The sequence below is a fragment of the Carlito syrichta genome, unplaced genomic scaffold (assembly GCF_000164805.1).
Source record: "Carlito syrichta isolate Samal-C Ts95f unplaced genomic scaffold, Tarsius_syrichta-2.0.1 Scaffold303249, whole genome shotgun sequence".
Taxonomy (NCBI): domain Eukaryota; kingdom Metazoa; phylum Chordata; class Mammalia; order Primates; family Tarsiidae; genus Carlito; species Carlito syrichta.
The window spans coordinates 14,395-30,353 of NW_007247345.1; the positions used below are offsets into that span (position 1 = coordinate 14,395).

Below are 15,959 nucleotides of genomic sequence, written 5' to 3' on the forward strand. Positions count from 1 at the left end.
CCTCTCAAGACCCCTGCCTCCCTTGCCATGGCCTACAGGCCCGCACTAGAGGGGAGAGGAGTGGGCCAGCCCAGACCAATCAGAGCTGCCTGTGCCCTGGCCAGCCTCGGGCCTGTGTTCTCCTGGTGTGAGAAAGGAGGGAGCGGGGGCTGCAGGCCAGTGGAGGCGGGAGGACAGCAACACCCTCCAAGGCCCGCGGCCAGCCCAACCTGCGGCTGGGGCAGCACTCTAGTCCTCCAAGGCAGCCGAGTCTTTCTGAACGAGTGGCCTCTGCACTGGAACCTGGCCCAGGGGTGACGCCACTGCTTTTGGTGACCTGCAATTGGAGGAGAAACAAAGGTACAGGTGAGCATGTCGCGGTGGCAGTGGTGGCCCAGCTCCTGGGTGTGGGGCGCCAAGCAGGCTGGCGTCTCTCTCTTTTTTTTTTTGAGTTGGAGTCTCACTCTGTCGCCCAGACTGGAGTGCAGTGGCCGCTCCCGGCCACCGCAGCCTCGACCTGCTGGGCTCCAGCGATTCTTCCGCCTCAGCCTTCCAAGGAGCCGGAATTACAGGCATGCGCTACCACATCTGGCTGATTTTTTGATTTATTGTAGAGATGAGGTCCCGCTGCCCAGGCAGGTCTCGAACCCGCGGGCTCAGGCTATCCACTCACCTCAGCCTCCCAAAGGCGCGGGATTACAGGCTGAGCCACTGAGCCCGGCTAGGCTGGTGTCTTTCACTGAGGCCCACTGCACGCCGGGCACTCGGCCAGGCTCAGTTCCCACCATTCCAGCTGGATGAGAACAGCACCCGCTTCACACACAAAACACGGAGGCTCGGGAGGTGACGGCTGGCCCACAGCAAGTATGCGCATGGTGGGTTCAGGACCACAGCCCGTGCCTCTCCACTGCCAAACGTGCGCTCTGCAGGGCCCGACGTGACCTCATGCCACTTGGCAGTGGCAAGGCAAAATGGATGGCTCTGAAGTCCAACAGTTTTGAACTCTGAGTCTAATTCCCAGTAACTAAGCGACCATGGGCAAGTCATTTAACCCATCTGATAATGAGGCTGTTCATCAGTTGTAAAAGGTGGGCGTGGAGTAGGGCGTTTTCCGATTCACACCTTTTGCTGACAGTTTGATGAGACTGAGTTGGGTGTTCAACACACCGAGGCTATAATCTTACAGAAGAATTAGAGGCCCAAGTTCACAAAGCTGGAAAGTTCAGAGAGAGAACAAACAGTTAACAATACTAGCATATTCTCTCTCTCTTTTTTGAGACAGGGTCTCACTCTGTTGCCCAGGCTGGAGTGCAGTGGTACAATCATAGATCATTGCAGCCTCGATCTCCTAGGTTCAGGAGATCCTTCTCTTCAGCCTCCCGAGTAGCGGGGACTACTATTAACTCTCAAACCTGGCAAAGTTTTAAGTCTTTTGTAGAGACGGGTCCTGCTATGTTGCTTAGGTTGGTCTCCAACTCCTGGCCTCAAGTGATCCTCCTACTTCGGCCTCCCAAAGTGCTGGGGTCACAGGCATGAGTCACCGGGCCCCAGCCAACACCAGCCTTTTCACATTGGGTAGCCCAGGGGCAGGGCTCTGGCTGGCCCGGTTTATCCACTGCAACTGCCACCAGCCAAGCTGCAAGGAAGGCATGACGAAATACATGCCACATGTGAGAGAAGACTCCAGGTGGAGCAGAGAGAACTAAGGACTTTTTTTACTCAAATACTCTGCGTTTCCACCACCTTTAAATCACTCAGCTGAACAAGCTATGAGTATCAACCACCAAAGTCAAAGCAATTATCTCAGCAGACTGGCTGCCTGAAACTCAGTTTCCTTATCTGTAAAACGGGGGTGTGCTACCCATCTTGGGAGGCTCTGCTGTGGCATGCAGCTCACGCTGCACACTGTCCTTCAGAGGAAGGGATGGAACCACACGGAGCTCCTGGCTGGGCCTCTCCTCTCACGGCCCTTGGTGCCACATGCCCTTTGCAGCAGGGTGCCTGGACGGAGGGTGTGAGCTCATGACCCTGCTCACAGCACCACGGAGTGCGAATGCCTGTGTCTGCGGAACGGGAACAGCAACCCTTTCCTCCTGGGCACTGTGAGGATGGCCAGCACCAGAACCATGGACGGATGCCAGGCATTCACAAGATTAGCCCGGACAGCTGCAAACACTTGCCATAGTTACTGGCTGTCCCCTTGCTTGGTCTGTCTGTCTCCTCCCACCAGACTGTCAGGTCACAGGGCAGGGAATGGGTCTGTCTCGGCCACCACATGGAGGTTCAGTAAATATTTGGTCAGTGAATGAGAGGACTTGGTCCACTTGGTAATGGTCTAAAGAGGAAACTCCTGTCACAGACCTGATGGCAGCAGAGGACAGGGTCAACCAGTGGAAGAACCCTTCCCAGTCGGGGGGTCACAGGCCGGGAAACCCAGGTGCCTTGTGGCAGGGGTTCCAACCCCTGGGCCACGGACCAGTATGCAGACAGGTACTGGTCTGTGGCCTATTCGGAACCGGGCCGCACAGCAGGCGGTGAGCAGGGTGAGTGGAGCTGTCAGGTCAGAAGTGGCATTGGCTTCTCATAGGTGGGTGAACCCTATTGAGAACCGCACATACCAGGGAGTTAGGCTGCACGCTCCTTATGAGAATCTAATGTCTGATGATTCTCTTGTCCCCCAGTCTGTGGAAAAGCTGTCTTCCACAAAACCAGTGCCTGATGCCATAAAGGCTGGGGACTGCTGCTTTATGGGACTGCCCAGGAGACCATCTATGCTTCTCCATGGAAACCCTCAGTCCGGCAGGCGCAGAGGCCTGGAGGAGCCGGTGGCAAAAACCTCACAGGAGAGACACTTTTCCTGTGAACTGATCCATCTTCTGTCCTCTGAGAAAAAGTTGCCAGGCCCCTATTTCAGCCGAGGACTACTGGGGTTTGTTCTGACTCAGAAGGCCTGAGCTACTACTGTGGCCCCTTGAATCTCAAAGAATGGCTACTCACTGGCTCTTGTGTTTGAAGCCGCTGATGTGAGCCTGGTACTGCTCGATGGAGTTCAGCACTATCTTGCACGTCTTGCAGGGATAGCCCTTCCCGGCTGAAACACACACCAAAGTCAAGACCTCGGTTATCCAGTCAGAGGGACCCGAAGATGCTGTTTTCCCCATCGTGTGCAGTGTGCCCTTCTGAGGCCTGACCGGGCGTGTGTGTGTGTGTGTGTGTGGTGAGTGTGTGTGTGTGTGTGTGTGTGTGTGTGGTGAGGGGCTGCCCCAGTGAGAATCCCAGAGGCCTCAGCCTTCATGGGCACCACCTTGTGCCCCATGTCCCCAGCACAGAGCCTGGCTTCCATCAGCTGTCTGCTGAATCAACAGAAGAATGACAGGGTAAAGCAGTGACATCGGGTGGATCTGTCTTTCCTACCTGGGCTGAGCTAAGTGGCCTCACTAAGGCTGCCCTGCACTGAGCCCTCTTGGGAAGGCGCCTCCCTCCTCGGGCTGCACTCATAGTAATTAATGGGAGCACCTGTTGTGAAAACCATCTGTTTTTCTACCTTAGCGCTCACGGACACCTTGTCTCACTCCCAGGGCTGTTCTGGTGATGAAGTGGCCTTTCTGCACATGGCTGAGCAGTATGTGGGGAGAGGATATGGAACTGGGCCCCCAGTTCTGCCCTCGTGTGACCTTGGCAAAATCCCCTCACTCTGATCCTTGACATTTCCCGACCACAGACCAATGACCCCAGAGCTTACAGCTGAAACGCTCAGAGTAATAACAGCTGTGCTGACCGATGCCTGATCCAGGCCATGCACGTCATGTAACTGCCCCTCGTGGTGATTCTGTGAGACCCTTACTGTCACTTGGCAGATGAGGACAATACAGCACAAGAACACAGGGCACTGGGTGCAGTGGTTCATGCCTGGAATTGCAGTGCTTTGGGAGGCGCAGGGGAGAGGATTGCCTGAGCCCAGGGGTTTGAGACCCGTCTGGGTAACTTGGTGAGACCTTGTCTCTACAATAAATCAAAAAGTTAGCAAGGCGTGGTGGCCCATGCTCGTAATCCCAGCACTTGGGGAGGTGGAGGCAAGAGGATTGCCTGAGTCCAAGGGTTGGAGACCAGCTTGGGCAATATAGTGAGACCTCATCTCTACAAAAAATACAAAAATGGCTGGGCACAGTGGCTCACGCCTATAATCCCGGCACTTTGGGAGATGGAGGCGAGAGGATTGCCTGAATCCAGGGGTTGGAGACCAGCCCGCGCAACTTGCTGAGACCTTGTCTCTACAATAAATAAAAAAACAAAAAATTAGCTGGGCGTGATGGTATGCACCTGTAGTTCAAGCTACTTGGAAGGCTGAGGCAGAAGGATCACCCGAGCCCGGTAGTAGAGGCTGTGGTGGCCGTGAGTTTATGACTGCACTCCAGTCTAGGGGACACAGTGAGATTCCTACATACACACACAAAAAAAAGGAAAAGAAAAATTAGCCAGGCATGGTGGTGCATGCCTGTAGTCCCAATTACTCTGGAGGCTGAGGCAGGAGGTTTGCTTGAGCCCAGGAATTTGAGGCTGCAGTGAGCTGTGGTCTTGCCATTGCACTCTAGCCAGAAGGACAGACTGAGACCCTGACACACATACAAAAAAAAGTACTAAAATACACTGGATATTGTGAACAAGAGTTAAGTGTGTACTTGATAGAAGCAAATAATTCATCCTCTACTGACGAACGGCAAATGTCCTGGAGACAGGACAAGGTTCCAGTACCTTCTCTCTTTCTCTCCCTCCAGGTGTTCCTCAACTGACAATGGGGTTACATCCAAATAAGCCCACCATTAACTGACAAGAGCATGGCGAGAGGAGTACAGTTCTGCTGAGTGCCCACTGTGCTCACATTGGTCGAGCTGAGACAGCTACACTGAGCCACTGTTGTTGGGGTCCAGGTGTGGATAGTTTTAGTTTTTCTTGGTACTGAGATGTTTTTTGTTTGAGTTGGATTCTCACTCTGTCACCCAGGCTGGAGCGCAGTGGCACACTGCTCACAGCCACTGCAGCCTTGACCTCTTGGGTTCAGGTGGTCCTTCCATCAGCCTTCTAAGTAGCTGGAACTACAGGCACACGCCACCAAGTCTGGTTAACTTATTATAGAGACAAGGTCTCCTCAAGTTGCCCAGGCTGGTCTTGAACCTCTGGACTCAGGCAATCCTCTCGCCTCAACCTCCTAGAGTGCTGGGATTACAGGCTTGAGCCACCACGCCTGGTACTGAGATCTTAAAATAACCACAACCAGAGAATGGGAGGCACGGCCTTAATGTGGGGTTTAAGTTCTGCTGACAGCAAGTGCCTTCCACCCTTCCAGGGGGGTCCACCACTGTGAAGTGGCAATGAGAACCAGCAGGGCAGACGTGAGGGGCTGACCTGATGCACTGAGGGTCCCTGGCACGCCTTTAGCTTGCAGGCAGGCTTGACCCACATAGCATTTAAGCATTTCACATTTACTTGCACACTTAACAACCAGAGGAATTTCTATACAAATCTGGCTTTCCTGAGTCTTTTTCTCTTTTTTTTTTTTTTGAGTTGGAGTCTCACTCTGTGGCGCAGACTGGAGTGCAGTGGCCGTTCCCGGCCACTGCAGCCTCGACCTGCTGGGCTCCGGCGATCCTTCCGCCCCAGCCTTCCAAGTAGCCGGAATTACCTTTTTTTTTGAGTTGGAGTCTCACTCTGTCACTCAGGCTGGAGTACAATGGCACGCTCACGGTCACCCCAGCGTCAATCTGCTGGGCTCAGGCGATCCCTCCGCCTCAGCCTTCCCAGAAGCCAGAACTACATGCGTGGGCTACCACGCCCGGCTAATTTTTTGAAAGTTTGTAGAGATCAAGTCTCACCAAGTCGCCCTGGGCTCAGACAATCCTCTCACCTCAGCCTCCCAATGTGTTGTTATAGGTGTGAGCCACCACGTTGGCTTCCTGAGTCTTTTAAAAACAGAAGGATACAGTAACCACTATCCAGCCTGGGCCGGGAAGGCCTCACTCTTTAGCTGACCACACCCCGCCCAGCTCGCACGCATTAGGTTTCCTGTCTGGCTTCTGCAGGCATCTGAGTGAGCACCCGCTGCCGAAGACCCAGAGAGGCAAAGCACAGCCTGGCGGGCACAGGACCTTGGCGGGCAAGGCCTGGTCAGCTCTGGCATACGCCAGGCCTCCTACCTGCGAAGTCAGTGGCCGCAGGGTCCGCCAGTCGCCCGTAGCGCGCCATGAGCTTGAGCTTAGTCTCCTGCTTCCTGTGTTTCTTGCCCACATAATGTTGCTGAGCCATGACGGGGTCATTGAATGTCGCGTGGCAGAGGCTGCAGAACTTGTCAGGGTCAATCATCTCTCTATTCTGGTGCAAGGCTAAGGTGGAGGCCACAAGGAAAGGGTTTGTGAGGCACTTCGACAAAACTGCATGAGAGGGTTCAAACAGAAACAATGAGAAGCCCCGCAGTGCCAGGTGCTGAGTGTGCTGAACAGAGAAAGTCTGCGTGGCTAGCCAACAACTTGGGTCATGACACTGCCTGTGGGACACAACAGTGAACGCCTTCTCTATCTGGGAAGGTCGAGGGGATCTGGAGGACCCCAAGACCCACTATTTTGTTCAGCAGCTTTAACAACCGCAGGCACATGAATCCCGACTTCTTCCTACGCCCAGGAGGCTCCAGAGACATCTGCGGCCAAGCTGCCAAGTCACCACAGATGGAGACGCGTCCCTGCAGTCTTTTTATTCCTCAGAATTCTCTGGGACTTCATAGCATGTGGGATGAGGAGTTTGGCAGCTTTATTTCCAGCCCCCAAGTGCCCTGGTTATACAGTTCAGAACCAATGCCCAGATGGAGAAACTGAGGCCCTGAGGGAGCTCATACAGGGTCATGTAGAAAGGTAACCACTCTAGGGATGCCCTTTGGGCTGCCCTGCAACCTAGCTGAGTGTGGAGGGGATGGCATTCAACCTTGAGCTGTGCATTTTGTAGGCAGATTCTCTCCTTTAGTCCTCAGAGCCACTCCAGGGCATCATTTTACCACATTATGGAGAAAAACCAATTCTCCGACCAAGAACACTCAGCTAGAGCATGGGCCCAGGGCTATGTGACCCTAATGTCCAAGCCCTCTTTGCTGTGGCAGGCAAGGAAGACCCGAAGGCGGCAGCTCATGCTGCCACCTTCGAAAAACATCCCTGCTTCTCATCAGTGACTTCAGTGTGCAGAGCCCAGGGTGGGCATGTGAGCCTCCTGTGCGCCAACATCTGTCCTGCTGTTGAATGCAGGCTGCACAATGCCTCGTAAAGTGGATGCCATGATGAACAAGTCTGTGGCTGGCACACGGTCAAGCTAGCAACCGCTGCTTTAAAAATGTGGGGCCTAGGACCCCACGGCGGGGGAAGCGGGGTGGGGCTGAGTGGTGCTTGTGTGCAGGGGCCAGCTCAGACGCCCTGTTGCCCCTGCACTTGCCAGTTGGGGAGCCATGAGAGGCTCGGCACGACAGAAGACAAGTCTAGCTTTCCCACATGACTTCTGGTACAGGGAACTTCAGTTTCTCTGGCCTTGACTTGTTTCAGGCAGTCATTCGAAAAGTAATATACATGTTGCTGAATTTTTTTTTTTTTGAGTTGGAGTCTCACTCTGTCACCTAGACTGGCGTGTAGTGGCCGCTCCTAGCCACCACAGCCTCGACCTGCTGGGCTCCGGCGATCCTTCCGCCTCAGCCTTCCAAGTAGCTGGAACTACAGGCACACGCTACCACACCCCACTAATTTTTTGATTTATTGTAGAGATGAGGTCTCGCCAAGTTGCCCAGGCGAGTCTCAAACCCGCGGGCTCAGGCAATCCACTTACCTCAGCCTCCCAAAGCGTGGGATTACAGGCTGAGCCACCGAGCCCAGTTCAGAATATTTTATAATATGAGAAAATACTCAGATTGTGGTGCCAAGTGAAAAAAAATGCATCAATTTGTTTCTTACGTCCTCAATTTTGTAAAACAACAACAAAAACACACGGGTGATTGCATGGAAGAAAGACCAAAAACATCCACTAAAGAGTGCTTTTCACTTTTTTCCAACTTTTCTTTTTTTTTTTTTGAGTTGGAGTCACACTCTGTCGCCCAGACTGGAGTGCAGTGGCCGCTCCCGGCCACCACAGCCTCGACCTGCTGGGCTCCGGTGATCCTTCTGCCTCAGCCTTCCAAGTAGCTGGAACTACAGGCACGCCCTACCACACCCGGCTAATTTTTTGATTTATTGTAGAGATGAGGTCTCACCAAGTTGCCCAGGCGGGTCTCGAACCCGCGGGCTCAGGCAATCCACTCACCTCAGCCTCCCAAGGCATGGGATTATAGGCTGAGCCACCGAGCCCAGCTTCACTTTTTCCCAACTTTTCTACAGTGAATGCAGGCTCTTCACATCAGAAAAGAGGTAATAAGGGTTGTTAAGAGATAAAGGTCACTCTTTTTTTTATTTAGGGTCTCACTTTGTCGCCCAGGCTGGAGTGCACCAACCAGCAACCGATCCAGCTCACCACAGCCTCAACCTCCAGGGCTCAGGCGACTCTTCCACCTCAGCTTCCTGAGTAGCTGGGACTACAGGCGCATGCTACCATGCCCAGCTAATTTTCTGAATTTTTTGTAGAGATGAGGCCTCACTATCTTGTCCAGGCTAGTCTTGAACTCCCGGGCTCAAGCAATCCTCCTGCCTTGGCTTCCCCAGGCACTGGGATTACAGGTGTGAGCCACCGCGCCTGGTCCAGGTTACTCATTAAAAATGTGCTGAAGAGAAGCACCAGAGGTGAATGATTAAGTAAATGTGGAGACATTGCCAACAGCTATTCAATAAAATGAGAACCCTGACAGCGTTTTCTCTTAGAACATAACCTGAAATATGGACAGTGTTCCACCGGATGTTCACTGCAGTGTTACTTCTGATGCCAAAAAGTGGAGGGAGAAAACGTGCATGTTCGACATTAGAGGGATATTTAAATGTGGTGTGATGCAGTCACTAAAAATGTTGACGAAAAAGTTTTATGTTTATGGTCATACCATTGTTCAAAGACACGTATATAGTCTATATGTGTATACTGGTATTTTGAAACGTTACCAACATGTTAATAGTGTCTCTCTGTTGGTGGTAAGGGTCGGGTGATAGTTTACTTTCTTCTTTGTACTTTTTGCAATTGTTTGAGTGGAATTATTCCAAATGAACATGTATTTTTTAATAAAAATAATAAGGTTATTTAAAGTATTCTATGTTTGCATGCACATATACATGAAGTCAATCTAAGTATACATAAAACAAATACACACATACATGTAACAGAAAAGTATAAGAGGCATGGTGCTTCAAAATGTTAACAGTGGCTATCTGTGAAAGGTAAAATTATGGGTAATTTTTCTTTCCATTTATCTATATTTTCTATATTTCCTACAATATGCTTGTATTTTTACAATTCAAAAATGTTTAACTTCAGAAATATAGTTATAAACTGTTGTAATAACATGGAATGTGCTTAAACTACAAAATTAAATGAAAAGTAAAAGCAGGATACAAATGGTACATGCATCACGATTGCAACTATATACAAACACGTGTGCATGTGGCAGAGGCCAAAAGTGAACATGGAAAATCATCTTGAGTACAGAACTTTAGGGACCAGGTGTATTACAGAGAATTTTCCCATTTGTGGAAAAGCCTGTGACCCCATAAAATTCAATTCTTAAGCTAGTTTCCCTTGGCCTAATGTTTACACTTTTTGGCACCAGCACTGACTTTAAACAAAAGCAACTATGCTGGTGTAAGTCAGTGCTGGAGCAACATGAGCCAGGCTAATGACGTGCTCCAGGTGGCAGCTGTCTGCCCAGCTATTGCATCTCACAGAGGGACTCCACTCACTGGCTGTCTTCACAGTGACAATAATCACAGCGGCAGCTGCCACTTACTGAACGTCTATTATGTCCTGAGTTTTTGCAGACATTGTTTTATCCTCACAACCTATAAAGTAGATAGATTATTAACATTTTACAGACAAGGAAACTTACACACAAATAAGTAAATAGTAAACAGCAGTGCCAGGATTTAAGCCTGGTCCTCTGTGACTTCAAAGTCCGTCTTCTGTTGTTCCACACCACACATGACTAGACTTGGGTGTGATAAAAGGTATAATTACGAATGATTTTTCACACTATCTTCAAAGTCTTCCAAAACATTGTTGTCAGTAAAACAAAAAAGGCAATAATATCATTAATAGTGTAGTCTACTTCTTGGCCCAAAATAGAGAAGCAAAAATTGCCCAGAACAAAATGGTAAAGATCAAAGAAATTTCACTCTTGTCTCATTGCCGCTAGTAGAGGTTACAACCCAGACAGTCAGGAGTTAACGAGATGAAAGTGAGAGTTGAGCCTCAGGGGTGACAAGATCAAGGGGACTATTTTAGAAGTCTGCACTGGGGGTGAGTTCACAGCAGCAGCCAATGATTGCTGGGCAGCAGTGGCAGCACTAAGGATCCAGCCCTGAAAGGCAAGTCCTCTTCTCGAGAACAGGCCGCTTTTGAGGATTAAAGTGAGCAGGGCATGCCCTGAGCACGCGAGAAAGACAAGAGTTGGCTCTCAATGTGGAGCGCACGGGAGTAAGGGCTGGTGGAACCGGATAGAAACACCTCCTTGGGAGAGAGAATGTCTCAGGGTGGCATGGCCTGGAGGACTTGGGCACGCCTGAGTTACAACTGTTAATCAGGACGAAAGCTCAGGCTAAGCTTCTATAGAGAAAAACTGATGTAACCAAAGAAAGCAAGGCCAGGTGAGCACAACTCTGAGGCTGCATTTCAATGAAGCTGAAGTCTACTTTGATATTTCTCTTTTTTTTTTTTTAAGAGACAAGGTCTCACTCAGTCACCTAGGCTGGTGTGCAGGGGTGTGATCATGGCTCAGTACAGCCTCGAACTCCTGGGCTCATGTGATCCTCCCACCTCAGCCTCCCGAGTAGCTGGAACTCCAGGTATGTGCCATCACACCTGACTAATTTTTGAATTTTCTGTAGAGACAAGGTCTCCCTGTGTTGCCCAGGCTGCTCTCTAACTGGTCTCAAGTGAACCTCCTGCCTTGGCCTCGCAAAGTGCTAGGATTAGAGGAGTGAGCCATTGCATCCAGCCTGCCCTGGCCTCTCCAAGGCAATCCAACCTCTCCAAGTCTGTGGCCCCGGTGAGCACCTCTGGGAGCACCTGGCAGTGGCGCCCTGAGGACAGGAGGGGTCCCAACATAGCACTACTCAGGAAAGCCAGTACCTTCCCCCTTAGTGGACTGCTGCTTCAGCTTTAAGTTCTTTGCGTGGGTCTTCCCCAGGTAGTGCGACTGGGCCACGACAGGGGAGGAAAAGGTCATGCTACAGGTGGGGCAGCACTGGTTCTTGTCTTTGCTTCTGCTGCTCTTCTGGTTGGGAGAGAGAACACAGGTCTGATCACGCCACTGCCCAGTCAGAGAACCTTCCATGGCTTCCCACTGCCCGCAGAATGGGTACTTAGGGCCCCCTTCTCACGCTAGCCCCAACCTACTTTGTGGACTTTTCTTCAGCTCCTTCGTCCTAGGCTCTCCTCCCCACCCCCCTTTACTCCCTGCTGCTTCCTTGCTTTGCTTGGGCCTCTCCTGATGTCTAGAATGCTATTCCTTCCTTTCCTGCCTGGCGTCAAGTCTGCGTAGCCTATAAGGACCAGTTTAAATATCAAAATATCAGCTCTTTTCTGGGAGACTTTCGCTCAAGGAAATCACTGAGCAAACACTTATCAAGCCCCTTTGGGTGTATATTCCAGGGAGAATTCATCTTGCTCTGCTCCGTCCTCCTAGGATGCATTACCCAGGCCTCGATCATACCATCTGCCCCCAAACTGACAGCGTCACCACTCGGGAGACTTCTGTGAACTCAAGTGTGCCACTTGGGCAGGGGCCACTTGGTCTGGCTCGTCCTGTCCCTTGCCCCTTGCTGAAGTCTGGCACACAGTAGACGCTCAGAGCTCACTGGACAAGCAGACTGTTGGGTTTACTTGCTGACTGTGATTAGGCTAGGCAAAATGTCTTTCAAGGCTACGTAAGAGCCTCAACACTCTCGGAGAAAGTCTGAGCTCTCAGTGGGGCATTCACTCTGCATTTCTCAGCCTTGGCACCACTGCCATCTTGGGCTTGATAACGGTCTGCTAGTGGGGGTGGTGGAGGCGGGTGGGGTGTGGGACACCGGCAGGGGCTGCAATCTTATTTGAGTCGCTGAGCCACCCTTCACAAGAGGTGCAAAGACGTGAAGCAACTAGCCCAGGGTCACACAGTTGACCCTGTCTCCCGAAACTCTAAAGTCTAAGAAGGGAAATCAGGGACGAGTCCAGTGAATTTAGAGAAGGGACAGGCAAGGATCTTCTAAACCTGTGGCCACCATAACAGGAGGCAGCCGTTTGTAGAGTAAACTCTTCCTCATTGGACACCTACTAGGGACTGGAATTTCTTTTTTTTTGAGTTGGAGTCTCATTCTGTCACCCAGGCTGGAGGGCAGTGGCACGTTCCCAGCCATCACAGCCTCGACCTGCTGGGCTCAGGCAACCCTTCTACCTCAGCTTTCCAAGTAGCTGGAACTATAGGAGCACGCCACCACACCCGGGTAATTTTTTGGTTTATTGTAGAGACGAGGTCTCGAACCCCTGGGCTCAGGCAATTCTCTCACCTCAGCCTCTCAAAGTGCTGTGATTACAGATGTGAGCTACTGCACCTGGCTAGGGACCAGAATTTTACCTCACACTATCGTTAAGACTTTTTTTTTTGAGTTGGAGTCTCACTCTGTCGCCCAGACTGGAGTGCAGTGGCCGCTTCCGGCAATCCCTCCGCCTCAGCTCTCCAAGTAGCTGGAACTACAGGCGCGCGCTACCACGCCAGGCTAATTTTTTGATTTGTTGTAGAGATGAGGTCTCGTCAAGTTGCCCAGGCGGGTCTTGAACCCGCGGGCTCAGGCAATCCACTCACCTCGGCCTCCCAAAGTGCTGGGATTACAGGCTGAGCCATGTCGTTAAGACTTTAAGGGCGAAGTCTGGAGAGGCTGGGCAACTTGTCCCCCACAGTCACCTACCCAGTTGCATGCAGAGCCCTGCTGGGCATTGGTCTGCTGACGTCTCAGTCCGTGGGCTTCCACAGCCTCCCACTACAAGCATGATGTGACTCCCAATGGGTGGGAACTGTTTCAGCAGAATTCTCACAGTATTTCTGAGCCAAAAAGCAAAGGTGATTACCTCGCAATTAGGGCAGGCATCTGGAAAAGTGCCTTCTGCTAGTTCACTCAAAATGTTCAAGTGCTGAACTCAGTTCTCTTCCCTGGCTCTCAAGAAAATGAACGGCCTGGCTTCCTTCTATGCCCCGCCTTGAGTAGGCAACGGGTGCTTTTAGTCTGGCTCTGACAAGTCACTGGGCGGTAATGCATAACAGCAGCTCTGTTATGAGTCCCTACTATGTGCCAGGCTCTGGGTTGGGTACTTTTTATAAACCTCTCATTCTTGTTTGAAAAAATCCTGAAAGGTGGCTGACATTAGCATCCTTGTTTTTACTGAGGAAGAAATCAAGGCTCCGATAAGTCGCAGACTGGCCCCAGTCACACGCCGGGGGGGTGTGAAGCCCAGTCAGGATGACGCCAAGCCCGCACTCATCCGCCACGCCGACCTGCTGCTGCTCGCCAGGAAGGGAGGAGGCTCGGCTGGCAGCTGCATTACCTGGTCTGAGTCTAGCTTCTTCATGTCCCCCTTCAAGGTCTCCACCCCATGGATTGCTAGGTATCTCTTCACCTTGTTGGCATGTTTTTTGCTCTGTAAGAACCCGGGAAAAAGATCAAAGATAGCCAGATGCCATTTTGTTACCCAAAACACTGACTAGACTTTTCTCTGATTCATCATCCTCTCAAAGCTTTACAGGAGGAGAGGGTGGGGAAGTTTGGGTTCCCACTCTGCAGAAAGCGCTTTACAGCTATCAGTGAAACCTTCACAACAATCCACGAGAGAATTAAGGCCATCTCGATTTTATAGATGAGGAAACTGAGGCTGAGAAGGATGGCATTTCCTGCCCAGGACAAGTAGTGGAGGAGTGATTCTGCTCAGGTCTACTTAAAGCTGAAGCTCGCACTTTCTGCTCTACCAAGCTGTGAAGGAGAGGCATGACGATGGCCCTGACGTGGCGGGAGAGACGAGGCTCAGAGAGATTCGGTCAGCTGTCAAGTCCCAAGCCAGCATGCGCCAGGCAGTGCCCGTGGCCAAGGGGGAGCTGCCCTTCACCCACACGCCAGGGGGAAGGGGTCTGGCCTGGACTTGCAGAGTACAGCAGCTCTGAGAGCATGATGGCATACCTGGTAATGTGCCAGTTTCTGAGACTCAGAGATGAGCAGGGCGCAGCACACCTTGCACTGGGTGTCAGTAAAGAGACACTGGTTCTTCCGGATCATGCGCTCTACTGCAGAAGAAACAAAGCAGAGCTGAGTTGACAGACACTTCTTGACAGCGCGATCTTTGGTCTTTGATCCTGCCTCTGCACGGGCGCTGAGCACGGGATGCCATCCCCAGACACAAATGACGTCAGCCGCCCTCCTGCCTCTGCATAGGCACTGAGCACAGGATGGCATCCCTGGACACGGGTGATCTCAGTCACTCTCCCGCCTCCACATGAGCACTGAGCATGGGATGCCAACCCTGACATGGATGACCTCAGCTGCCCTCCCACCTCCTCCGCATGGGTGCTGAGCACCAGATGCCATCCCCAGACATGGGCGACCTTGGCCATCCTCCCCTGCCACTGCCGTGAATCACGCCATGTTCTCACACCACCTACACTTGACTTATTTTACAGTTTTATGTATGCCAACTTCCTTTACTTAGTAACTTTTTTTTTTTAAGTCGGAGTCTTACTCTCCCACCCAGGCTGGAGTGCAGTGGCAGGCTCATGGCCACCAAGGCCTTGATCTGCTAGGCTCAGGCGATCTTTCCACCTCAGCCTTCCAAGTAGCTGGAACTACACGTGCACGCTACTATGTCAACTTTTTAAAAATTTACTGTAGAGATGAGGTCTTGCCGTGTTGCCCAGGCTGCTCTCAAACCCTGGACACAGGCAATCCTCTAGCCTCTGTCTCCCAAAGTGCTGGGATTATAGGTGTGAGCCACTGCGCCCAGTGGGAATCATATTCTACTCTTCTTGATCTGACCCTGAAACATCTATAATCACACATGACGCAAGTCCCATACTGCAGGAAGGCAGTGGTGATCAGGCTTCCCTGCTGGGCCTGCAGATCAAAGCCTCGTCCCTTAGAGGAAGAAGTGAAATCCCACTCAAGACACCGACAGTATGAGGTGGTGATGGAATCTTGTAAGCTGGGAGGTAGTCCAGCTGTGTTTTTCATCTCCTAGACTCCACCAAACGGTGATCACGATGCCTGGAGGGAGGCTCTCAGTGGGGAACCTTTAAGATGCCTCTCCTGTCAGGCATAGTGGCTTACACCTGTCATCCCAGCACTTTGGGAGGCAGAGATGAGAGGACTGCTTGAGCCCAAGGGTTCGAGACCAGCCTGGGCAACTTGGTGAGACCTTGTCTTTACAATAAACCAACAAATTAGCCAGGCGTGGTGGCGTGTGGCCTGTGGTTCCAGTCACTTGGAAGGCTGAGGCAGAATTGCTTGAGCCCAGCAGGTCGAGGCTGTGGTGGCCATCAGCTTTGCCACTGCACTCCAGCCTAGGCGATAGACTAAGACCCTGACTCAAAAGAGAAAAAAAAAAAAGACACCTCTCCCTACTCTGCCTGAAGCTTCCCTATGCCAGTCATTTTGGACAGAAGGGCTGAATTTCTGCCCTATTTTTTTGTCTACAGTGATTGGTAAATTTCTGTGAAAGACCTCGCTGCCTCAGTTTTACTTAAAGAAACCAAAAGAAGTGGTTCTGTGAACACAGATTGGCCAGAGCTTTTTTTTTTTTTTTTTTTT

At 51.4% G+C, this 15,959-nt stretch overlaps 1 protein-coding gene across 2 annotated transcripts in view; it reads right to left on the reverse strand.

Moving 5' to 3' along the window:
- Positions 1 to 209: 209 nt before the first annotated feature.
- Positions 210 to 15,959, reverse strand: part of ZNF346 (zinc finger protein 346) — a 19,524-nt gene continuing 3,774 nt past the window's right edge. Inside the window, exons 2-7 of one of the 2 annotated variants that reach the window (XM_008058217.2) lie at positions 14,340 to 14,443; positions 13,714 to 13,806; positions 11,263 to 11,404; positions 6,171 to 6,356; positions 2,977 to 3,070; positions 210 to 316 (exon numbers count right to left, since the gene is read on the reverse strand). In XM_008058217.2, the coding sequence (XP_008056408.1) occupies positions 229 to 316; positions 2,977 to 3,070; positions 6,171 to 6,356; positions 11,263 to 11,404; positions 13,714 to 13,806; positions 14,340 to 14,443 (707 nt within the window). In that variant the 3' untranslated portion in view covers positions 210 to 228. Of the gene's footprint in view, positions 317 to 2,976; positions 3,071 to 6,170; positions 6,357 to 11,262; positions 11,408 to 13,713; positions 13,807 to 14,339; positions 14,444 to 15,959 lie in introns of both variants that reach the window. The other variant, XM_008058216.2, reaches the window with a different exon arrangement.